The sequence below is a fragment of the Alosa pseudoharengus genome, unplaced genomic scaffold (assembly GCF_046254945.1).
Source record: "Alosa pseudoharengus isolate Yale_2024_CS ecotype anadromous, Long Island Sound unplaced genomic scaffold, YU_APseudo_1.1 YU_APseudo_1.1_scf_24, whole genome shotgun sequence".
In the NCBI taxonomy this organism is placed as follows: Eukaryota; Metazoa; Chordata; class Actinopteri; order Clupeiformes; family Clupeidae; genus Alosa; species Alosa pseudoharengus.
The window spans coordinates 23,376,655-23,402,668 of NW_027468689.1; the positions used below are offsets into that span (position 1 = coordinate 23,376,655).

The 26,014-nt window shown below is 41.8% G+C and overlaps 2 protein-coding genes across 5 annotated transcripts in view; one reads left to right on the top strand and one right to left on the bottom strand.

The window, feature by feature from the left end:
• Positions 1-367: 367 nt before the first annotated feature.
• traf3ip2b (TRAF3 interacting protein 2b) lies at positions 368-12,036 on the bottom strand. 4 transcript variants are annotated; one of them, XM_076303518.1, is made up of 10 exons: positions 11,784-12,036; positions 10,739-10,812; positions 9,330-10,006; positions 7,432-7,480; positions 6,096-6,160; positions 5,295-5,392; positions 4,028-4,096; positions 3,560-3,676; positions 3,264-3,338; positions 368-2,253 (listed from the first exon to the last, which is right to left on the bottom strand). In XM_076303518.1, exons 1-10 carry the CDS (start codon positions 11,925-11,927, stop codon positions 2,107-2,109), a joined length of 1,515 nt encoding a protein of 504 aa, XP_076159633.1. In that variant the 5' UTR covers positions 11,928-12,036; the 3' UTR covers positions 368-2,106. The 4 variants fall into 4 exon arrangements, with proteins under 4 accessions (XP_076159633.1, XP_076159634.1, XP_076159635.1 ...); XM_076303519.1 differs by having other exon boundaries at positions 11,633-11,890; XM_076303520.1 differs by lacking the exon at positions 10,739-10,812 and having other exon boundaries at positions 11,633-11,890.
• Positions 12,037-21,204: 9,168 nt separating this feature from the next.
• The window catches only part of LOC143142558 (CLIP-associating protein 1-B-like), a 76,138-nt gene continuing 71,328 nt past the window's right edge, over positions 21,205-26,014 (top strand). The window contains exons 1-2 of the mRNA XM_076303522.1: positions 21,205-21,293; positions 22,733-23,258. Coding sequence (XP_076159637.1) covers positions 23,067-23,258 — 192 coding nt within the window. The 5' untranslated portion in view covers positions 21,205-21,293; positions 22,733-23,066. The remainder of the gene's footprint in view (positions 21,294-22,732; positions 23,259-26,014) is intronic.

The window sequence follows — 26,014 nt, forward strand, 5'->3', positions numbered from 1 at the left end:
CACAAGAACTTTGTTTTATGACTTTGCACTTTGCTGCCAAACAAATTTGGGCCTGCTGTCTCACCAGTAATTGGAAAGGCTGTATATGCTGAATCCTTTTCTGCTTCAATCTCTTCTTTTCAGTGAAGTGGTGAAAGTTGTGTAGTTGTTTGCACTACCGTATATGAAGGGACAAAATCGTGCAAGCATATCAAAGAGTGTTTAAAACACTTAATCTGTATACCGTTGTCTCCTCTGTCCTGGTGTTGCTCTTTCACACTAATATTATATTTAAAATCGACGGTTGAGTTGTGAATATTTTATTTCAAGTTTTAAATTGATTTTCTTTTTTTTTCTTTTAAAAAACAAAACAAGTCAAGCACACATATAAGAATAAGTGCTTTAATCAAGGTGAGGAAAACGGAACACAATTATTAATTTGTTATTATATTAATCAAAAAGGGTCAGCCAAATATTCAAAACAAAAAAAACATTCTAAACCAATATTGTAAGTACATTCATTAAAGCAACACAATGTTGTTCTTTAACCTAAAAATAACAGCTTCAAACTAATTTTGATGCAGTGATACACCGACTTGCAATACCGAGACTGAAGTCTCTGACATTGACAATGTGCACCTGGAATGCCTAGTATTACAAAAATGTAACATTGTCGCGGGTAAGAGCATGATTCTTTTCGTTGACAAATGGGGTACCACTGTATTGGATACCCAGTACACAAATTGACAACATAATTGCATTATGAATTCCACTGTAGTGTACAACAGTGGCCTAGGCTCAGACTACAGGGATGAGCTATAAGAACAAAATATGTGATCTGCCTAAATGAATACTATTTGTATTTCCCCTGCAAACAGCATCTTTCAGATACATTTAAAGTAATACAAAAAAATATTTAAACCTATTAACAATTGTGTAGCTGGGTGAAGTCATTTGAAGTCAAAACTCCAGAAGTTGGACACAATGTTGTTATTCATGATGGAAACACAACATGATTCACACCCCAAAAAAGGCAACAACATAATGGATTTTAAAAAAAAATTAAAAAATATCCAACCAAGGAAATAAACCTGAAATACTGTAGATAAAGACAGTACAGAACATGATTGAGATGCCAAACGGAAAATAAAACCATCCTCGCAATGGAGAAGAATGTACTTGTAGCAGAGAGCTCAGTTTGGCAGTTGTAAGGGACCTCCTGCAAAGCACTAAATTGCTCATGGGTCTTGAATCTAGCAAAGGCACCGCCGCCACTTTTTATAAACAGGGTTGCATTTCATGAACTGACCGCACAAAAAAAACTAGATGTTTATGAGATATTTTATCAAAGCAATGTGCCGATGTGACACACCTTAAACCAAATAGTAATCATGTGTGTAATGTAGCCGACTGCGTAGGTGTGAGACTTGCCCTCTGCCCTCCAGTAAACTGGAAGAAACCATGCTAACAAGAATCAGAAAAATGCTGTCCCTAAACTAAGTGAAAATGTCATTCAATGTCATTTTCTTATGTAACAGAACCTCAAACCTGTATTGCAATTAATTTAGTCCCGCTGTTATTTGTCACATTTTTTTTATTCTATTGATATGGAACACTTTTTAAAGTACGGTATCTTTCCCTTTTCAGCACCTCTTAGTCCACTCCTGAGAGCACATGGAACTCTATGTTGTGTGATGGTTCTTAGTCTAAATACATCTGACCTGAGTGACTTATCAATGAGCTTATGGCTCAAATCTGGTGTGGATTTGGCTGAGACCTGGTTGAGAACCGGTTTGGATCCAGCTGAGTTATGGCTGAGATCCGGCCAAGAGATCAGGGCTAGGAAAGGAACTTAACAGAGCTGAGCTTTGTTGGGTGTCATCACTGAGCCACACACAGACAAGAACTACCTGTCTGTCACTCCCACAATGGGTAACCGACCCAACTTCAAACACAGCTTTCAAAGAGAACCATCTTCATAGTCTGCACCAAACAAAGTCATGCCAAAATCAACATTCCATACACTCACACACGTATACACACACATACACACAAGTACACACACACACAGGGCGGACCTGTCTTAAAAGGCAGTTGTGCCGCTACTCCGTTTCCAGGGCAGCAGGTTTAAATGGGGATTGAGACGATGGTGGGCAGCTCTCCGATGGGCGGAGGGTTGTACTTCTCCACCCTCATCAGTCGCCGCAGGATATCGTCCCGATCCTTGGGCCAGTTGTACACATGTGTGTTCTGAAGCCACGTGGGAACATGACTCTGAGAGAGAGAGAGAGAGAGATGAGACAGAGAGAGAGGCAGAGAGAGAGAGAGAGAGAAATGAGACAGAGAGAGAGAGAGAGAGGCAGAGATGGGGAAAGAGGGAGAGGGAGAAATGAGACAGAGAGAGAGAAATTAGTGTGCTGTTTATTTGCAGACATGCCAATAGAGCAACTTTGAATTTAAAGAGAAACTACCGGTATGCAGTTTTGCCAATTTCTTTGCTGTTTTCTCGCAGGTTTCTCTGCAGGGCTCCCCCTACAGCCTCAGAGTATATGATTTACGACACTCTTCAATCGGTCAGTCTGTCGTTTTCCTCTTTCCCTGTTTCTCCGACAACGGTTTACTCGCTTTCTGCTTCTTTTCGCTGGCTCCGTCATGCCTGGTGCCTGGCGTGTATGTGTGTAAATGCAGTAAAGCATTTTGTTTTTTGTTACACTCGTTGCTTCCTGACACTGAGAAAAAAAAAAAACCTGCATTGTTCCCGTTTAAGTCTGGGAGAGGTAGAGATGTTTTCTTGTGTGCCAAATGACGATGTTATGGATGAGAGAGAGAGAGAGAGAAAAGAAAAAGAGGTGCGCTGAGAAGCCAGAACCCACTGTTGTCTTTCAACAAGCTGTCATTAACAGCAAACTGCATCTGTGCATGTTTACGAAAGAAAGAGTTTAAGGAGAATTTCAGGCAAAACGGGGTTTGTCAACAGTCACTGAGATCGGGGGAGAGAAAGAGCAATGACAGGGCTGAAAATAGACATAACGATGGATTTAGTCTCACTGTAGCCTAAGGCTCTCTCAGGTGATCTGTGTGAAGGAGGAGTGACCCCCCCCCCCCCCACACACACACACAAACACTTGTGCACACACATGGTCACACACACACACTTTGTGCACATACACACACACACACAAACACACATACACACTTTCACTCTCCTGTGCGTGCACACACACACACACACACACAATTTTAACTTTCAAAGAAGGTGAGAGAAAAACAGCAATTTGGTTTACCTTTTTGGCCCCGGGGAACAGAACGGGGATGAACCTGAAGTTCTTGCAGCCATTTTGGATGAACTCATTCTGCAGCTGCCATGGGAAGACACAGAACAAATCTTGCAGCCAAATCACATAAAAAAACAAAAACCTTTTCGTTTTCGTCCAAACACGCTGTCACAAGACATCCTAGCAAAGCATGCCAGATTTACAAAGAACATAAAAACTCCAGCAAATCTACTCCAGCAAAACTACTTTCAATTAGTTGCAGTCTAGTTTGACAGCCAACGTTTGGTCCCCCTGATGAGCTGTACCTGTTTGTGGATGTAAACGGTGTTTAATGTCCGTTCGTCTCTCTCCACGAACATGCTGTCTCCGGACACAACCTCGAAGTACTTAGGGCTTATGGCGATGATGATCAGGTAATCTTTCTGTGAGGGACATGAGACAAAACAAACACACACACACACACTGGACTTTAGAGATGTGAGTTTACACATCTCGGTGCACAGGGCTGTGCGGGCCAGGGGTCAAACAAGTTCATGAAACGTCCCCCCAGGCAAAACAACATCAACTGAAGATGGGTCACCTCAAGCTCAAAGGTCAACGGCACCTCTGACCTCTTGGATGAACCTCTGTGTAGTTGCTAATGAATTGGTGTGTGTGTGTCTCACCTCTTGGATGTACGCACATCTGTGCAGTTGACCATGCTGATGAATAAATGATAATAAGACTGCGCTCGCGTTTGTGTGTGTGAACGTGTGTGTGTGTGTGTGTCTCACCTCTTGGATGTACCTCTCTGTGCAGTCGATCTTGCTGATGCTGTTCAGCTGCTGCTCAAAGACGTCGATCTGTAGAGGAGATTGACCAATTAAAAAACAAAAGGGAGCCTAGATCTCACACACATCCCTGGTCTATATGAATAAAGATCTCACATAGATCTATAGTACTGTACTGTATGTAGACATCTCTGTGTGTGAATATGGATCAGATCACCCACAGATTCTTGCTCTGTGTGTGAATGTGTGAATAGAGGGCTCTTATACAGTAGATGCCTCTTCTGCGTTGAGAAGAACCAATGGACATCTGATCACATATCTGCTCAAGTCAAGTAATGGATCAAAGCTGGTTTTGGTGTAGTGGGCTGAGTCCAAAGATGACTCAGCTACTGATGGAATTGACTAGTTGCATGAAAGGCTCTCGGTGAGCTCGTTTATTTCCTGTGGAGCCAGGTGTGTTTGGTGTGAGGGCAGCCGTGGCCTACTGGTTAGCGCTTCGGACTTGTAACCGGAGGATTGCCGGTTCGAACCCCGACCAGTAGGAACGGCTCAAGTGCCCTTGAGCAAGGCACCTAACCCCTCACTGCTCCCCGAGCACCGCTGTTGTTGCAGGCAGCTCACTGCGCCAGGATTAGTGTGTGTTTCACCTCACTGTGTGCTGAGTGTGTTTCACTAATTCCCAGATTGGGATAAATGCAGAAACCAAATTTCCCTCACGGGATCAAAAGAGTATATATACTTATACTTATACTTGAACCTGCCGCTATTTGAAATGTAATTAGTGTCTACACGTGTAGACACTAATTACATTCAGAATAGCGGCAAGTTCAAACGCACCTGGCTCCACAGGAAACAAACAAGGTAACAGAGAGCCTTTTGTGCAACTGGTCAATAACAAATTCAACTAAAGATCTGGATCTGGATTAAGATGTGTAGTCTTGTAGTCTATGCTGAAAAGCTGATATTTGAGCTAGCCTTGAACAGCTAATTGCTCTTAAAGCAATGTGTTGATTGTCTGTAACTGTGCTTGGCTAAGTCCAAGATACTTTGTATTTAAATTTTCCATTTCCAGAGCCAGGACTGTACAAAAACAAGTTGTTTTGAAGGCAGACACAAGAGTGGAGCCATTCACTGAATTTGACAAGAGGTTTTGAATTCTAACTGAATTAGGATCAAGTCCCTCACCTTTTCATTTGCTACAATTTTAGCACAATCGCTACTAATAACTATTTACAAGGTAGGCCTGTAACCTAAATAATCCTAAACGTACATGTGTGTCAAAGCCGTTGTGTCTCAGCAGGGCAACAAACTTGATGATCTCTTTGACGTGGTCTTCACTGTCGGACTCGTATGTGACAAACACCTTCCCTTTGGAGGACAGAAAGTTAAAAAGGAATTAAATAATTAACATTATTTGTGTAAACAGAGTACACTAAACACAATAAACTCTAAACTTCACACTTCAATAATAGGTTTTAGGAAGTATGCCAGTATATAAACAAATATATTGTCACTATATGCCATTGTAAAACTACAGCTCGGCTTCCACTAGAGGCGGTGCAGGAGAAAGGGGAGTCGTTCAGCAGTCGGAGGGATTCTGTGTGTGTGTGTGTGCGTGTGTGTGTGTGTGTGTGTTTGTGTGTGAATGTGAGGCATGAAATTGTAAAGCATTTTGAATGCTCAGAGGAGTAGAAAAACGCTATATAAATGCAGTCTATTTAGCATTTCCGCTGTTTTATGAGCTCTTCAGCTGGGTCCCATTTCAGTGGAATGAGCTATGGTATATGAATGAGCTATGGTATATGAATGAGCTATGGTATTTGAATGAATCTGGGTCCTATGTCAGTGGTATGAGGTACAGTACTTGAATTAATCTGGTTTGAAGGACCCGACCCCATGTTTGTGCGCATGTGTGAGTGACTGTGTGTGTACGAGCATGTTTGTGTTTGTGTGACTGTGTCTGTATGCGTGACTGACAGTGTGCGTGTGTGTGTGTGTGTGTGTGTGTGTGTGTGTGTGACTGTGTGTGTATGCCTGAGTGACAGTGTGCGTGTGTGTCGGAGTCACTCACTCTGCTCCATGGATAACTGGGTTCCTCTGGGACTGGTACGCTGGGGTTGAGGAACTACATACTCGCTGCAAGGAGACAACATGCAGGACACCCATAAGTTAGGAATGAGAGGGAACAAGCCTGAGTGTGTGAGAGTGTGCGAGAGTGTGTGTGTGTGTGAGAGTGTGGGAGAACGAGGGAGAGTGTGTGAGAGTGAGTGAGAGTGAGGGAGCGTGTGTGAGAGTGTGTGAGAGTGTGTGAGAGTGAGTGTGTGGGAAAGTGTGTGTGAGTGAGTCTGAGTGTGTGAGAGGGAGCGAGAGTGTGTGAGAGAGGGAGAAAGAGTGTGGGAGTGAGCGAGTGTGTGTAGGCCAGCGTGAGTGTGTGTGAGAGGGAGTGAGGGAGAGTGTGTGAGCAAGCAACAGTGTGTGAGTGAGGGGGAGTGTAGGGTGGAGGGTAGAGTAGAGCGAGGGTGGTAACTCTGTCAGCAGGAAAAGGGCAATTTTCTCTGTACTGTCAGATTCAGTAGATTACCTGGCTGATTGATATTCTTTGTCAAAGTGTGAATATCAATGTTTTTGTCACACTATGAAGACTGACATTTGAGTCACGCTATGAACAAAAGGAATGTCTTTTGATGTTTCTGAAAGGCTACGATGAGGCAGAGCAGGTTCAACTGTTGCCCTTGTTAACATTTTAAACACAGGACAGTATAGTATTTTTCTCAGAAGTACTGTACACGAAATTCAATAAGCCTTCATTTGATCTGACACAGGCCACAGGCCAGACAGTATAAAACATTAAATTACATATTTAGACATGTATGTAGTACTGGAAAGCTCATTTTAAGAGAGCTATAATGAAACCTACATATTTATGTTTTGGCAAGCTTATTTTTAGCATGATCTTCATATTCATTGTGATGCTATATGGGCCTCATGCACATGAAAGATGAATGTTGTCATGTCATTATGTTGTTCGTAACACACCGTGAAATAGTTTTCAGTTACAACTTCGCTGATAGCATTTCAAATAAATGCCAGTTAGTGCATTAGCATGGTTTTTGTGTAAAGTATACTGTTGATGTTGTTTCATAGCCTTTGGCTTGTGTGTAGTTAGGCCTACTTGCTAGATTTTGACAGGAGCATATTAACATTATATAAGTTTGGGTAAAGCACATTTTAAGTGAGCTATTACATTTTGCAAGTATGTGAGGCACATTGTGATTATGTAAGCATGCAATTACAAGCATTTGTCCAAGCTTGCAATGTGATAACCACCATCGCATCACATTAGATATCCTATGCAACTGACCCAGCACTGGACATGAGTGGTATGAAATGTGGTGGACTGGACCCACCTTTGCAATGAACTAGTTCGGACATGCCCAGGGTGATGCTGCTCAGGACCTGAGGCAGAAGAACATAAGATTGTCAGGTTATGCTGAACTGCTGGAGAGGAGAGCGGAGCTGAGCACTATAATGTTACTTCCGCCATGGGGGAGAGGAATGCGTTTAGAAAAGCATCATTGTGTGTGTCCCTGCATTAGAGAGAAAGTGTCTGTGCATGTCAAATACCTTTTTACTCTCTCTCCCCCATGGGCAAAACCTGACTTACCAACCTGGCGTGCCACTGGCAGGCTCTGAGACACACATTATACATGCAGTCCTGCACGGCAATAAATTACCAGGGCGATAGCTGCGGCAGAGGCGTATTTCACTCATCCTTATGAATGTGCTTTGGCAGAGTTCCAATTACACCACGACTTATAATGTCAATAGTGTAATACACTTGTGTGTATTAAATGTAGCGAACACCACAAGTCTAGTAATTAAGGTAGGCTGCATCAAGACACACTCAGGTAAACATGAATGTTAATAGACAATGAGATCATACATTAGGCTGCGTTAAACACACCATTTTAACACAGTTTGCGAGGGACGGAATTGCAATTTACGTTACATAAGAATATATTGAATAGTGCAATCCCCCCCAGACTGTTGTTTCTATTTCTGTTGGGGGGGGGGGGGCAGGTCCTAATCAGGGAGGTCAGACCCCAACAGAAATATAATTTGAACTATGTGCTGTGGGGCGTTGGACTGACTGACTTGACAGAGTGAAAGGGTGTGTGGTAGCCAGGCTATGGATGGATACGCAATGGGGAGACAGGCCTGAGGTGACCAAAGTCACCTGAAAGGGTTAGAACTGACACAAACCATGTATATAACAAACAACGCGTGGCAGGCAGCTAGGCCCAAGGTGGAAAAGGGCACCTCAAGGTGTCCTGGCCATTAAGGCAACTTGCTAGCCTAGAAATCTAGACGCACCCTAGCGGCAGCCAATTACATTTGCTTCCAGGGCAAGTCTAGCAACTCTCCGTTGGCTTGTGAGCTCGAAAAATTAAACTTCTATCAGGCCAATCAAATCGTGTATAGAGTCGTTAGGCGGGCTTAACATAATGATTGATGGCAGAGTTGCAACGGTTGGCTTGAATTCCCTGCTTCCCTACTTGAAAACAAAGAAGATGGATGTTGCTTTTGGCTAACAGTGTGACATGAGTTAAGCTGGTTTTAAGTTGGCAAAAGTTTGAACTAGCCAACTAGCTCTGCTGGTGGCAAAACGCATGGGAGTCAGCGCTGTCCTATTGCGTGCAGAGGGAATTTGAAAGACAACCAATTATCCTGCCCCTCGGACTGAGCACTGCGAACGGTGAGTGCCCCTACATAATGTGGGTCTGGCTTGTCAGGCTAGCAGCTTGCGTCTGGGGTGCCAAAACTACCTTTTTAAGGTTTAAAAAATGTATGGTAGATAGGTCAGGGCAGAAAAACCCTGGGGGTTTAAAAGTGCATATGGTTGCAAAACTCCTATTGGCCAATGCCCACTGGCGACAGCATTCACGTCTATGGATTTGACAATCAAGAGATAGAACAATTTTTCCAGTGGGCTTTACTACTTTAAAACTAATGGAGTTCTAAACATTGGCAAAACTTGATGCACGTCCCACACTGCCAGTGGGCGTTTGGCAAACGTGGATTTATCCCAAACTGCCTCTGCATGATACGGACCTCATACATTCAGGCATGCAGAGAATGCACAGTACTACATGAGCAAAGACTAATAAACATAATGGTCATTCATTACTCTTTTTGTGTAGCGCCCTCATTCAAACCGAACCTTGATGTGCAAACAGGGGCACGAACCAAAGGAGGATGCCTCTTAATGTTACAGCCTTGATATACCGGAGGTGAACACACTCACCTGAGGGCTTATAGGCCATGTGGTAGGCAGGCTGGGGGCTGAGCTGATGGAGAGGGCCGGGACCCCTGTGGTGGTGGCCTGGGGGTGTATACTGTGTACAGCAGGCAGGGGCCATGGGCACACAGCCATAGGGGAGAGGGTGGGGGTGGGGGTGTGCGGCAGCCAGAGGCGGGTTGGAAAGCAGGGAGCTCGGCTGCTCCAGGCTGGCCAGGCTGGGGCTGTTTCTGCCTGGGAGAGAATGGGACCGGGCCTGCAGGTGGCTGCCATCATCGGGGTAGCTGCTGTACTCATCTGAGGGCAGGGAGGAAGGCATGCTGTGCGGGTGCCGGTACCCCACCTCCTGGCGCCCGCTGGCGTAGCTGGGGTACGCCCACGCCCACTGGTAATGGTCTGCGGCACAAGTGCCCGCCACCGCCTGACTGGGGAAGGGCGTCTGTGGAAACCTGGCTTGCGCGGCACGGGGTGGCACCGGTGGCGGGGGTTTGTATCCCGTCGCGGGGACGCAGTAGGCGCCGGGCGTCCACTCGTCCTCAATCTCGCTCGGCTTCGCTTCGAGCGCGCAGTCAGGCTCCACGAGCGATCTGGGCAGGAAGTCGTCGCTCATGGTCTCATCGTTCTCCTCGGGGAAGTTGAGAGACACTGTCTGATGAGTGAAGCTGTTGATCTGCGACACAAATCTGAGCACAGGCAAGACAAAACCACACAGGCCTTGTTAACATCCCGGAAGACCACTGAAGATCTCAACACAGATCAGTTCCATTTAACAGGAAACGTGTCTTAGCATCGTTGCAAGCACACTATGACACAAACCTTAGGCTACCTTACAAAGAAGTTGAACTGAAATTGTGTTGTTTGTGAAGTTGTTTTAAAAAAATTCTAAATACTATTTTTTCCTAGTGATTTAACTAAAACTTCAAACAACTGTTTTAAAGCCTGTTTAAGCAAGAAGAGTGTCGCGTCTTTCTCAGCCCAGAAATTAGCATAGTCAAACATTTGGAATGCTAGGTATGTTTACCAGAGGCTACACCACTAAAACTTCTAGACAGGACTTCACCTGCCATGCAGAATAAAAGTGCATTCTACACACACGCACACACACAAATGGATTGGTCAAAAACAGGTCAGAACAGTTGTTACTAAAAGGGTATGTTAGTAAATGAAAGCATAAACGATAAAATATCAAAAACAACTGTACACAGCCTATGGAAATAGCGTGCAAAAGAAGCGATGCGTTTTTGTCACGCGCTATGCGCAAAACATGTCAACAAGACCTATGTTGAAAACCAAACAGGCTGACAAAATAGGACTACATAGCAAAAGCAAAAGGCAAACTTAATTATTCTTTCAATAGAAACACACACAGCGAGAGAGAGAGAGAGAGGACATATTCTGAAAGACGCAGTGCCTACATTCTGCTGCGGTTGGGAAGCATCCTCCTATGCGTCTGATTCAAACACTGACCGCACGCGCACACACGATGGTCCTGTCAGTGCAAACATGTGGGAATCAGTTTAGTTTTGTTGCTTTGAGTTTAGTTAGCCAGCACAGCACAGCTTTAGTCGGAGATCTGATAAGGTGTCAGTTAAATCCCCGTCACTGTTTGCGGTTAAGAGCACCTCACAACTGCTGAGCTAGAGGCGAAAAGTAGGTCTTCGCACCCAGGATGCTACTTCTTGGACACTTGTAGAGACTGTTTTTCTTGTGAAACTAGGGCATGTGCGCTGAATGGGTTTTACAGCGTTTCATATGACCTTTTTGTGTTGCCTCGGCATGACAGACTTGCATTGAGTTTCACCGAGGCTGCCTTACTGATAACTATGTATAGGCCTTAAATAGACTCTGACGAAGACGTGGGGTTTACAGAGTTTTATTATTGGCAACATGTAGATTGATAGAAAGTTATAGTTTTATAGATTGGTATAGAAAGGTAGGCTATAGTTTTATCGATAGATCAGGCGGTTTCACTGCGAGCCCCCACCAGAAATAAAAGTAGCCTAAGACTGATTGATAGTTTTACTCGTAAAACATAATATAGGCGTTTATTCTGTAGTGTAGGCTACCATAGAAAGTTCTCACAAAACAGAACTCACATAAATATACACACACACCATTCATTAAGAGCGACTAGACTAGGGTATTCAGCGTTATGAGTTGCCAAAACGAAAATACTGTCAATTGGTGTAACGTTTTTACTTCTGTAGCCTACCAAAAAAAGTAATCGTTGTACAAAAATAACAAGAATGAAACATCTGCTTCTAGCCTAGGCTAACAGTTTGCTGTTAAGTCTGGAGAAGAGCACTTACGCAAAAGAGTCTGTCGAAGCGCGTATATACTTCACTGTATACAATTGCGCGTTAATTTCGTTGTAAAATCCCAGTGACTGATGGGAAAAAGTAGATGAAGACCAAATTGTGAAGGAGGAAGTAGCATTTTCGATCGCCAAAGTTACGATACCTGCGTGAGTTTCACCTCCTGCCTGGGAGGCTTCGACGATATACGGAAAGCCAAGCCACTACTACACTTTACTAAGAGAAGGCAGGTCCCAGTTCGTGTCCCAGTCCCATTAGTCCCGTCGTCCCGTAGAGAAGTCCCATTCATTTCACATTTCAATCAATAGTTTAATTCAAATCACGTTCCCAATGCATTGTAGCCGAGAAAAGAGTGTTGCTTATTTGCAAAAGTATCGTTGTGTCCAGTATAGCCTACACTGAAATACGAGAACTAGCAGCTAATTGGATAGCCTAATTCTCCAGCAGGTTGGGTGTGATGGAGAAGGTAAGAGCAAATCAGATTGTTTGAAGAAGAGACAGTTTTCACTGTTGATCCTTTGGGATTTGGCCACATAAAAGTGATCACTCTAAGATGAAAGGAGTGAACACTACACTTGCATGACACAGAAACTTCCTGGGCAATTCCATGCAAAGGTAATCCTTACCATGGAAAAAGAGTTGTGCACACACAAATAGAACTGTTGTAAAACATGTTCATTTAGGTCTATATTTTATTGTTTGTAACTATACTTGAATTTGATGGAGAACACTCTTTTTACATCAGCAATATGGTGTACAACCATACAGAAACAACATTTTTCACATGGCAATATTATACATATAAAGGGAATAAATGGACTCAAGGTTCCAACAAATTGTTATCATTGGTCGAATTCCAGATTGAAAAGGGAATGGTAGAGCAATGTGTATGCTCAACTTGCCTAGACACAGCTCCATGGCCATGTCACATCCATAACGTTTTATAGGAAAAGTTTATGCTACACATACAGTGTTGATGCGACAATGTCCAAACTGTCTATGCAAAACTGATTTATATCAATGTAAAGTATGATGAACAAATTGTGCCCCTTTCTTACTTTTAAAACTTTTAATTGTGTGTTATATTTTTATATTTTAAATTATTTGTCTTCATGTGGATCTTGTGGGCACTCTCTCTCTCTCTCTGTGTGTGTGTGTGTCTTTGTTTGTGTCTGTGTCTGTCTGTAGATCGATGAGATTAGGCAGCATATGGAGAAGAGTCACAAACAAGCCTGCGTCAATTTGGAGAAGGCCACTGAAACCATCACTTAACCATTACAGGTAAACACTCTCACATGCTGTGAATTTTATGACCAATTTCCCCCCAATCTAGTGCACACACCACTGGGTCTATTTCTGTATTATAAAACTTTCAATACACCAGTAACACTTACTGTCAATCGTTATACCCATGGGTTATACCCATAGACAGTTATACCACATGCATGGGGGATTCTAAAACAGTTCTAAATGTTCTGTGGTAATCATTACTGCTATGCTCCCATCTAGTGGACTTTTTCAGTTTGCAGTTTCTATACACAGGTTACTACGATTCAGGTCTAAATGAAGAGTTTGGTTCCAAAACGCTATATGTCCATTTTAAAAACATAACACATTAAAAACGAATGTAATTTAATTGTGTATTTTGGGTAATATCAATAAAATTGCAGTTGTATTGTTTTGATTGAGTAAAGATAAATCAAACAACAATACCCAACTATACTGAAATTACTTGGAAAACAAAAACATTATTTATGAAAATTCATTAAAATGGAGGACACAGCATTTTGGAACCAAACTCTTCAAATCTAGAGAAGTACCAACATCAGCAGAGTTGAGACTGATACGAGCTCTCTAGTATGCTCTCTGGGGTCTTTTGGCTGTATGGTTGGCAATGCTCTGCGCTGCACTATGCATTACCCTAATGCCGTCTATTATCCAAGGTTTACACATTGATTTTGCAAAGTGTCCTCAGAGATTAATACACAGGGAGGCCTATAAATGGGAATTATTTTTTTTTTCTTCATTCTTATTTCTGATTAAAGGAGAAATACAATGAATTGTCACATAGATCTCCGTTTCTCGAGGTCACCAAGTACTGTTGGTACGAAAACCCCCCAAAACAATTGGTTTTACCCAGCTCAAGTTGTTACAGCCAGCAGCTAACACATGAGCTCCCATGTACATGCCCCCAGAGTGTAGCACTGTAGCTGACTGGCTGTGTTAGCTGTTGCCTGTTTTTTTTCGTACCGACATTACGAGAAAAAGAACAGTACAGACACGGAGATCTAAGTGAAAACACTCCGGATTTCTCCTTTAAAGCACTGATCTGGTATTGATTCATTGGACTATTGGGCACTGTGGTTAATACATGAGTGCTATCAGTGTTGGGTCAGATTACTTTGAAATGTAATCCAATACCGTAATACTGAATACAGACTACACGCCAGTTTCTGTGATCAGTAACGTATAATCCATTGGATTACAAAAATAATGTAACGTAATCTGAGTATTTTTAGATTACTTAAAAATAAAAGACTCAAGAATTAAATACATTAAATAAAAAAAGACATTGCCCCCAGATTGTACGACCAATATTCATTTTCCTTTTCACTTTAAAGCAACCCAATGCAAGTTTTTATTTACCTTAAAATAATGGCGTCAAGATCATTTTGATGCTACACTGACTTAAAATAAGTACGGATAATAGCCTGTCTGACATTGGTAATTTTCCAGAATGCCTTCTATTGCATTATGTAGCTAGGGTAGGAGCATGACCCTTTTTTTTAATCTGTTTTAGAAGAATTGGTTGAAAGAAAAATGTATTAGGTTTCATCAGGTCCCTTGTATAAAATCAATCACCTAGATTATGAATGTAGTCTGCTTGGTGCTTGAGTAATACACCTGTGGAAAGGGACCTGATGAAACCCATGAATAGAAGAGGCCCTTGTGTCTTGTCTGGGTTCAAGATGGCCTATTTGATAGGCCTAAGTAAAATACTGGCATTGTATCTTCTCCATTTCATGTCCATTCACTCCAAATTGGGTCTATTTTAATTTTCCAACTATTAACTGCACTGTATATTAACTGCATGATGTAAAGCTATGTTATGTATTTAAAGACATAATCAAAATGTAATCAAGTTTTTAATATTGTTGTTATTTAAAGACATAATATAGTTTTTATTTATTTAAAGACTTAATATAGTTTTTATTTAAAGACATAATCAAAATGTAATCAAGTTTGTAATATAGTTTTTATTTTTGTAATCTGATTACGTAATCCAGATTACTTGTAATCAGTTACTTACTACCCAACCCAGGGTGCGATCAATACAAACGTTTTGTCTTTTTTGATTTGCATAAAACATCATCCTCGCGATTTTTACACAATGCAGCTAGTACATGGGAAATTACTGTATGTAATGACACTGTATTTTATTGACGTTTTCACTTCGGTACGTCTTGCGTGTGTTTGAAGTAGGAAGGAATCAGGAGCTCTGCATGCTAATTCGCCACCTGTAAGACTGTAAGACGGAGACTGGGCGTATTTGATTAGCTACAGAAACTACAAGAGGACAAAGACAACTCACTAACACAGGCCAACCAGGTGTGTGTGTGTTTGTGTGTGTATATGTGTGTGTGTGTGTGTGTGTGTGTGTGTGTGTGTGTGTCTGTGTGTGTGTGTGTGTGTGAGAGAGAGAGAGAGAGTGAGAGATGAAATATACTTTCATGTAATTTGTGTGTGTGTGTGTGTGTGTGTGTGTGTGTGTATGTAGAATGTGGCTCTTTTGAAGAATGAGCTGAAGGACCTGCATCAAAAGCTCAAGACCCAACAGAGTAAGCATAGATATTTATCCATGATATATATATATCATGATATCACACACACACACACACACACACACACACACACACACACACACACACACACACACACACACACACTATGAAGGCCTTATCCCTGTTTGTTCTAAAAAATGTGCACAGATATTTTGTTCAACTCGTTTCAGGTTCAACTGGTAAGAAGGTCTCTGTGGCAGAGCTCAAACCTGTGGTTGGCTTAATGACTTTTAAGTTCCTTTTCATGCCAAAATTCAATTCCTTTTCATGCCACAATTATTTTTCAAACAGTTGTCTCAACACCTCATTCAGCAAATATTAATCAGCAGTTAAATGTTGAATATTTAGTTTTGGTCGGTTATGCTCATATCCAATTAAAGAGTGTGTAAGCGTATGGAAGTGTTTGTATCATGTCTCTCTGAGACTGACAGCGGTGGATGAATTCCTTTACTTAAGTGAAAGTATAAGTATAAGTATAGATACACTGTCAAATATTACTCCAATACAAGTGGAAGTTGCTAAGTCGGATTTTTACGTAAGTTGAAGTACAGAAGTACTTGATTTTAAAAATACTTAAGTATTCAGAAGTACACGTATTTGTCCTTTTTATTGTATTGTAATGTAATGTTTACTTGGTCATTACAGTAATAAGGTATACATCATTTGGTCACTCTAGGACTTACATCCAACAAAAACATTTGACCTATTTTCATAACCTTGCAACTGTTCAAATGGATGCAATAATACAATGTAAATCATTATTCATTCTCTGTTCACAAATCTAAAAACATTTTAACTGGCAAATACAATACAAAACCAGATAACTCAATTTTGAGTAGATTATTTATTGTTTAATGATGTACGCTAAAGATCTAGCTATTTGGTGAATGTCAGGTGATAGGTACTGTCTAATTTCATTCCAATTTCACAATGATCATGGAAGATAACCTGGTTAACACCAGACCGCTTCTCATATCTCAATTGCAAACAGGTTCGTATAGTTCTCCCAGGCTACATGAAAGATTTTCTGATGAAGAATCTATTGCAAACAGGTTTGTGTAGTTCTCCCAGGCTACGGAGGATGTTTTGATGAAGAATCTATTGTCAGATGTCAGCCAAGTTCAAATTGGACTATTGAAAAAAATGAACTTCAAGATGGTCAATCGCATTATTGTGCATTATTAGGGCCCGAGCACCGAAGGGCGCAAGGCCCTATTGTTTTTGTAAGGATTATTATTATTATTAGGGCCCGAGCACCGAAGGGCGCAAGGCCCTATTGTTTTTGTAAGGATTATTATTAGGGCCCGAGCACCGAAGGGCGCAAGGCCCTATTGTTTTTGTAAGGATTATTAGGGCCCGAGCACCGAAGGGCGCAAGGCCCTATTGTTTTTGTAAGGATTATTATTATTATTATTATTGTTATTCCACTTTTTTGCTTTCCTGTTTTTGAGGTGGTTAACATGGTCGAAACCTCTTGAAATTTGGCACACACGTCAGGTGTCACGCATCGCAGTTAGGTACAAGAGCTTGACCCCGGGCGTGGCCCAGGGACTCGCTAGCGCCCCCTTAGGTGACTGATCCCGTGGTTGGCAAATATTTTGAGGTGGTTAACATAATCGAAAACGCATGAAATTTAGCACACACATCAAGTGGTACAGTGAATAGACAGGGATAAAAGCTTGGCACCGGGCGTTGCCCAGGAACTCCATAGCGCCCCCTTACGTCACAGTGACTTGTGGTTGGCATATAGTTTTAGATACACACACCAAATTTGGTGGGTGTATGTAACTCCCAAAAACAAACTACTTTTGTATTAACATGCCATTAGCCACGCCCACAGGAAGTGAGGTAATTGAGATTTTGTGCGTTGTGGACATGATCAATTTTAACGTACTCCTCCTAGACGGTTGATCCGATTCATGTCAAAGTTGGTATACATGATGCCGAGATGTTCCTGATTATAAATTGTGAAGGTTTTTTTTTATATGTTGTAATTTGACGAAATGGCGAAATTATTAATTTTAATACCCTTCCACATAAACAATAAATGTGTCATAATTCACCATGCATGGCTTGAAATGTTTAAATTTCACAGGTCATTGAAGACCATGTTAATGATAATATTCACATGCCCATAATGCATGTTCGGCATAGCGCCACCAACTGGCAACAGAAAGAATGACAATTATACTGATGTCACATGATCAATTTGAACATACTCCTCCTAGACGGTTTGTCAGATTCATTTGAAATTTGGCAAACATTATGCCAAGATGTCGCTGATGTTAAATTGTGAATGGATTTTTGAATGTTGTAATATATTTGATATGATTTTAATATCTCACCACATAAACAGGAAATGTGTCATAAATCACAGTGCATTGAATGAATGGTCTGAAACTTCTCAAGTTAATAGATATCATGATTATGATGATATCCAGACACCCAATGGGCCTGCCTGGCATAGCGCCACCACCTGGCCAAGCAGGAAATTTGCCAGAAATGGACAATGCCTTAAGTGATTGATCTGAAACGTTATAAAATATTGGATATCATTATTGTGATGATATTCACATGCGTAATTCACAGGCCTAGCATAGCGCCACCTTCTGGCCAAGCAGGAAATGTGCCAGAAATGCTCTATGCTTTGAATAAATGGTCTGAAACTTCTAATGTTAATAGATATTATAATTATGATGATATCCAGACACCCAATGGGCCGGCCTGGCATAGCGCCACCACCTGGTCAAGCAGGAAATGTGCCAGAAAATGGACAATGCCTTAAGTGATTGATCTGAAAGTTTACAAAAAAATTGGATATCATTATTGTGATGATATTCACATGTGTAATTTGCATGCCTAACATAGCGCCACCATCTGGCCAACCAAAAAGTGTATCAGAAATGTTCTTTGCTTAAAATGAATGGTCTGAAATTTCTCAGGTTAATATATACTATGATTATGATGACACCCAATGGGCCTGCCTTGCATTATGCCCCCACCTGGCCAAGCGAGTAAATGTGGCAGAAAATAAAATACAAAAACAAATAGCACACGCATCAAATATGTACATTTCACAAATGCACCACGTCGGTTCTTTGTTGGATTCCGACATGTCATGGGTTGCGGCCCGCAGGTGCTCGGGCCCGCCATTGCCGCTTGCGGCTATATTTATTATTAGGGCCCGAGCACCGAAGGGCGCAAGGCCCTATTGTTTTTGTAAGGATTATTATTATTATTATTATTTTTCACTATTATTATTGTTATTCCACTTTTTTGCTTTTCTGTTTTTGAGGTGGTTAACATGGTCGAAAACTCTTGAAATTTGGCACACACGTCAGGGGCATATGGGGTATATGGCCCAGAGACTCGCTAGCGCCCCCTTACGCCCCCTTAGATGACTGATCCCGTGGTGGGCATATACTTTCAGCTACACACACCAAATTTGGTAGGTGTCTGTATCTCCCCAAGATGAACGAATTTCGTATGTACAATGCATTAGCCACGCCCAACAGGAAGTGAGGTATTTGGGATTTTGTGCAGACTAATATGTGATGAAATATGTGATGAATTATGATGCCAAAAGATGTGCTTCCCATGGGTGAAAACGCATGAAATTTGGCACACACATCAAGTGATACAGTGAATAGACAGGGATAAAAGCTTGGTACCGGGCGTTGCCCAGGAACTCCATAGCGCCCCCTTATGTCACTGTGACTTGTGGTTGGCATATAGTTTTAGATACACACACCAAATTTGGTGGGTGTATGTAACTCCCAAAAACAAACAACTTTTGTATTAACATGCCATTAGCCACGCCCACAGGAAGTGAGGTAATTGACATTTTGTGCGTTGTGGACATGATCAATTTTAACGTACTCCTCCTAGACGGTTGATCCGATTCATGTCAAAGTTGGTATACATGACGCCGAGATGTTCCTGATTATAAATTGTGAAGCCTTTTTTTGATATGTTGTAATTTGACGAAATGGCGAAATTATTAATTTTAATACCCTTCCACATAAGCAATAAATGTGTCATAATTCACCATGCATGGCTTGAAATGTTTTAAATTTCACAGGTCATTGAAGACCATGTTAATGATAATATTTACATGCCCATAATTCATGTTTGGCATAGCGCCACCACCTGGCAACAGAAAAAATGGCAATTATACTGATGTCACATGGTCAATTTTAACATACTCCTCCTAGACAATTTGTCAGATTCATGTGAAATTTGGCAAATATGATGCCAAGATGTCGCTGATGTTAAATTGTGAAGGGATTTTTGATAAGTTATATATTTGATATGATTTTAATATCTCACCACATAAACAGGAAATGTGTCAAAAATCACAGTGCATTGAATCAATGGTCTGAAACTTCTCAGGTTAATAGATATCATGATTATGATGATATCCAGACACCCAATGGGCCTGCCTGGCATAGCGCCACCACCTGGCCAAGCAGGAAATGTGGCAGAAATGGACAAAGCCTTAAGTGATTGATCTGAAACTTTATAAAATATCAGATATCATTATTGTGATGATATTCACATTCGTAATTCACAGGCCTAGCATAGCGCCACCATCTGGCCAAGCAGGAAATGTGCTAGAAATGCTCTATGCTTTGAATAAATGGTCTGAAACTTCTCATGTTAATAGATATTATGATTATGATGATATCCAGACACCCAATGGGCCTGCCTGGCATAGCGCCACCACCTGGTCAAGCAGGAAATGTGCCAGAAATGGACAATGCCTTAAGTGATTGATCTGAAAGTTTACAAAAATTTTGGATATCATTCTTGTGATGATATTCACATGTGTAATATTCATGCCTAACATAGCGCCACCATCTGGCCAACCAAAAAGTGTATCAGAAATGTTCTTTGCTTAAAATGAATGGTCTGAAATTTCTCAGGTTAATATATATTATGATTATGATGACACCCAATGGGCCTGCCTTGCATTACGCCCCCACCTGGCCAAGCGAGTAAATGTGGCAGAAAATAAAATACAAAAGCAAATAGCCCACGCATCAAAAATGTACATTTCACAAACGCACTACGTCGGTGCTTTGTTGGATTCCGACATGTCACGGGTTGCGGCCCGCAGGTGCTCGGGCCCGCCATTGCCGCTTGCGGCTATATTTACAAATGTAATTTGCCGCTAGGGGCGCGTCTAGATTTCTAGGCTATCTAATATCTCTATATTATATAAGATAACTAGAGATTTTAGACATTTGTTTTCAGACTCCTCGGATCAACCAGTAGAGGACGCTGTCGATCCGTAAATCTGTCTGTTTTCCTTGGATTTCCCAAGCAGAGGCTGAGCGCCGAATGCTGTTGCTTACTGTACAATGACACCTTAGATGCTCGTGTTAGTAGCCTACATGAACAATTCGTTGAATTTCGTGCAAAATGAATGTTTACATCCAATTGTTAGTCTTGGTTTAGAAAAGTATAATGACTTATGTTGCCCACGTAAGACCCCTTAGATCTAATTCCAAGTCCTTAACAAACAATTCACAACGTATGGCATTACATTTGTCTAATGGTTATGAAGTGGAAACGATAGAAATTCGAACATTGGTTAGCACTTTTACCAAAGGCTACATTATAGAATGAGCTCAACGCTCCATCAACAGAACCCAACTGGGCAGTAGGCGCCTGCGCGGCAGGCCTTTGATCATGTTCCGAACACGCAACATTTGGGGCGGAGAAGAGTTGCGAGCTGTACGCAGAAGTGTTGGAAATTCAACAAGCCCGCTCGATATTAATTTCGCCTGATGCACGGAGGCTCGTACAAGGCAAGTAGCCTTAATGCTGATTTGTCCTTTGTTTATGTGGATTTGCAAATCACACGTTCTACTGCAAATTATACCCCTAACTTAGTGGTTGGGTTAAATGGGATTCGGTAGCTTGTTTGAAGTTCTGTAGTCGCCTAAATAGTTTCTTCGTGTCTGCTTTGTTTATTTTGAAATATTTATTAAAGTTAGCCTTCTAAACTAAGTAAATATAACATGTTGAGATTTTGGCTTTAACAATATGAATGGCCAATCAGCTTGCCCAGGCAACATTAACGTTACCAAACCGTTGGTGCATTCTCATATTAGCGGTCAAATTTAAGATCCCTAGAAGCAATCCGTTTATGCTATCGGTTTAGTGGCTAACTTTAGCCGCTTAGCTAACATTGCCAGTCCCACGTTAGCATTATGTACCATTCTACCTAACGTAACATGGCTCGAAAATGGCTTTTGGGTAATGCAATGTGCATTTACAAAATAATCTGAACTGTAAGTCCTAATCTTTTATTATGGAAAGTCTATATTAAAGATGCGGTAAAGTCACGGAATGACTAGTAACTAAGCTAATTGGCTATCTGGCGTCGTTGGCTTATGGAGATTATAATGTACACATGAGTTAGCTAATCATGCAACGGCAGCTACATCTACTCACATATTGCTGGCCATTGCTACCGTGAGAGGGTCTAGTTCTGTTTGTAAATAATGGACATATCTTAGCATAGTGGGCCTGCTTTTGCTAGGCTAACGGCACCTAGCTTTTCAGCTAGTCTCTGATTTATCACAGGACCCTCATCTGCTATCCTAGATAAGCTAACGGTTGTGAGAGGTGATTAACGTTAAGGTACTGCGATGTTACTGATGATGTCCAAACAACGTTTTCTATTAACTTAACTTAATACATCCAAATATATTTTAGGTGCAGCACGTACGCCTGTTATGTATGTACTTCGTGATGTTGCATGATTCTGCTTTTTGAGAGACTTGGTTAATGTCTGAAAGGTTTTGTTATAACCAAGGTCTAAGTTGGCTAAGAGCTTGTGTGTTACAGCGCCATACTAAGTTAACTAGTTTGCCAGTTAGCTGGTTATTTCGAGTACGGATCAAATGAACGAATGCCACAATCGTTCCGTTGTAGCCTACATTATGTTCATGATGATAAGAAATAGCTATAGCAAGTTACATGTTTTATAAATTTAAAATACCACGGTCAGCAATTCTTGCCAATATTTAAATTCCTATGGAAATACCTTTCCATTTTAATTTAAGGTTAGGTTACTTAATCAGTGATTTTATTAGATTTGATGTGGTCATAGCATGGTCACATTTAACAGGTTTGTGTGGTTGTGATCGTTTTTGTTGATGTGCATGATTTTAATATTTTTTGTTTATGTTATGTTATGTCATGTCAGACTCTTAATCACTGCTTGTTGCTTGATGTTTAGAAATCTGCCGATGCAGTGACGTGCAGTATCTGAAGAGGCCTCCTGTTCGCCCCTACCTGGTCCTGCAGATGTCTTCTCTGCCACTGACTCTGCAGCACAGAGCCTGGACATCAGGAAGCCTCAGTCAAACATCTCCTCTAATGCGCATGACCACCATTTCCAGAACTGCAACTCCACTTTGTGGCCTCCTGCCTACCCAGCCAGTGTTGGGTAGACCACTTGGCATAAAACTTTTTTGGCCGCCTTTGGCCATACTCAACGTTTAGCTGTCGCTTTTTTCTTTTTCTTTTGTGCTTGTTGCCTTGAACTGCTGGCCCACTGCTTGGGACTCAGCATGGAGAATATGGAGCAATGCGTTTCCCAGGTGATGCAGAAGGACCTAGGCCGGCGATTACAAGTCGGTCAGGATATTATAGACTACATCTTGGACAAGCAGAGATCCCACGACTTGGAACAGGATCAGACTCTGCTGGACAGAATGGCGGACAACATTGCCTCGTCATGGGTCAATTCCAGTAATTTTAAGGTGAGTGAGCTATCTACAAGTGGTTTATATTTGAAGATGTTGTTTTGGAATAACTGCGCTATAATGTTTCCTAGAAAGCCAGATCCGTTGGGTTTTGTTGTGGTTCATGTGAATGAAAAATGGCAAGTCACAGGAACAGTTTGAAGATGCAGGCTTTAATGGTATCTCTAGCCGGTATGGTGCTGTTGTGTCATTCAAACAGAGCGTCTCTTGTATCTGTCGGGCTTGTTAAGGTGACTCCCATGTTTCTCTCGTCCTCTGGTGAGTTGATATGGTGCTAATGTAAATCAACACTTCCATGTAAAGTGTGAAGAGTCGAGTTTCCAGTCATCCTACGAGCAGTCACACACACTGTCTCTCTCTCTCTCTCTCACACACACACACACACACACACACACACACACACACACTAGTGGTGCAGGGCTGGGAAAAGCTCCTGATTCTGGAAATGATAAACACAACTGCTTTCGTCATAGGAAAATAAGGATGGTTTTAGAGGGGGTTGAGGTGCCCTCTGCCCTTAAGTAGTGGTTTTGACATTTGGGAGTCTGTTGTAAAGTTGGCAAATTAAGGAAGCAGTCATTTTTGAAATTGGGACCAGGCTCTCCCTCTAAGGGGGGAAAGCGTCTCCATAACAGTGGAGTGTGTTTTCTTTTGTCTTATTGTAGGCCTATCCCATCACTGAAAACAAATGAGCTGTGATGGTGAAGAGTAGAAAGAAAGAAAGGAAAAAAAATGGAGTGAATAAAACTCGGTCATTGTTGCAGTATCTTGGCCTGTGTGGAGAGTCTTGGCTCTCAGTAGCACACAAGGCGCGACCTAAGACATGTGCCATAGTGCATAGTGAAAGCCTGCAGGCACTGTTATGAGTTACCATGGAAAGTATTCCAAAGAAGGGGGGGTGGCGGCCTGGAAAATGCATTGGAAAGATGTCCCCCTCTGGCTCATGTCTGTCCTGTTGGTCATGATGTTATCCTTGGCCTCTGAGTGTAAAACCAAACCGGTGTCTGTCTGTCCATGCAGTGCGTCAGCTTTTGGTTATCCCCATCTGAAAAGGAGCTGTTGGAAGGCTAATTAATTGTTGGCTGAGGCTGAGGCTGGGGCTGGGGCTTTGTGCTCCTACCAGATCCTGGAGGCAGTCGCTTGCGCACGCTTTATAGGGCTGACGACAGTAGTTTTACAGTTGTCTCTCATTTCCTTTTGAGCTATGCTTTTTGGAAGGCCGAGTCGGGCTGGAATATCAGTTATCTGGTAGAAAGAGCAACCAAACAGCCCTTTTAAATGCAGATGCTATTGAGTCTGTCTGGTCGTTTGGGGTAATGTACTCTACACTCTTGCGTCAGTGAATTGATCTAGTTGGGTTGAGAATGAGAATTGGGGAAAAATGCATCACAAATCCAACACTAACTTATGAACACACAACGTGTGTCTTTGATAAGTCCTCCCTGTATTGGACAGCGTGTGAGACAGTAAGAATGCATTAACCCTCAGCCTGACAGTTGAGGCTGAGGCTAACGCTAACACACACATGCACACACACACACACACACACACACAAACACACACACACACACACATCGAACACACACACTAGTAAAAAGGCATTCTGAATAATGTGTGCTGAAAGAGTAGAGGTTTTGCAGTGATGTGCTGTAGCTTGAAAGTTGAAAAACACACACCACACACAACCACTAATGACTGTCACAGAAACACACACCTCCAAACAGCCCCAAACACACACACGCATACTCTATTGATTGTCAAAGAAACCTCCAAACTCCTCCAAACATGAAGAAACATTACTTTAAACACAAAGTACACACACACAAGCACACACATACGCACAAAGACACACACATCTCTCAAACCTTTCCGCGACTGGGGATTGCACTGCAGCTGAGCTGAGCGGTGATGAGATTACGGCTCCAGCGATAACGTGCTGCTCCTGCATCGCGCCGCGTCATGTCTCGCCCTGTGCCCTCGCCCCGCTGTCCCACACTAGGCCTTCTGCTCGCTAGCCTGTGTGTTGTCTGGCCAACAGCATGAAAGGTTCTTTGGTGTCTTTAATGGGCTGGTCAGATAGAGAGATTAACTTGTAATTACGTTGGAAGTTGACACTGCTGTTGATGAAGTCTTTCAGGCCTTCTTAGAACAACATTTACCTCGTGCAGAATTGATTAGGGATCGACCGATATGGATTTTTTAGTGCCGATACCGATACCGATTTTTTTCCATCAGCCTAAGCTGATGACCGATACAGGCTGCCGATTTTCTTGAGCCCATATTTGGAGCCGATACTGCTTTTATTTTGCTCCCTCAATTTACATCATACAAATGACACATAATTACACAAATGATAACAAATGTTATAAGTCTCAATTTAAAAAAGGAACATTGAACTTATGGATGGGTGCACTGAATATGGTTAACTGTGCAAAATGCTTTCATCAACATCTTACAACACAGCCTTGATGACTCATTGCTTGCTGACATACTATAATACATAATTCAGGTCATCACAAAATGTCCTTTGTCAACACATTTAAATAATTTAAGAAAACAATAAGCCTGAAAATTAGCTATTGAAATAAAGTGCTTGATTTGTAATTTAAGACTGCATGGTTTCAATTTTTCTATGTCTATATTTTTCTAAAAAAAGCTGCCAGATGTCAACCACAGAACATAAATCAGCAGAGGAAAATAACGTGGTGTCAAATGTTTCTGTTCTAAACGGCATCAACGTCAAAAGGTAGCCT

Bases quoted from the DNA above. Each gene is read 5' to 3' on its own strand.
- traf3ip2b (XM_076303518.1), bottom strand. From the start codon at position 11,927: ATGAATGGGACTTCTCTACGGGACGACGGGACTAATGGGACTGGGACA. The intron at 7,481-9,329 runs GTGAGTGTGTTC...CTTCTGCCTCAG, and splicing joins CATGGCCTATAAGCCCTCAG to GTCCTGAGCAGCATCACCCT. The intron at 5,393-6,095 runs GTGAGTGACTCC...TGTCCTCCAAAG, and splicing joins CCAGTTATCCATGGAGCAGA to GGAAGGTGTTTGTCACATAC.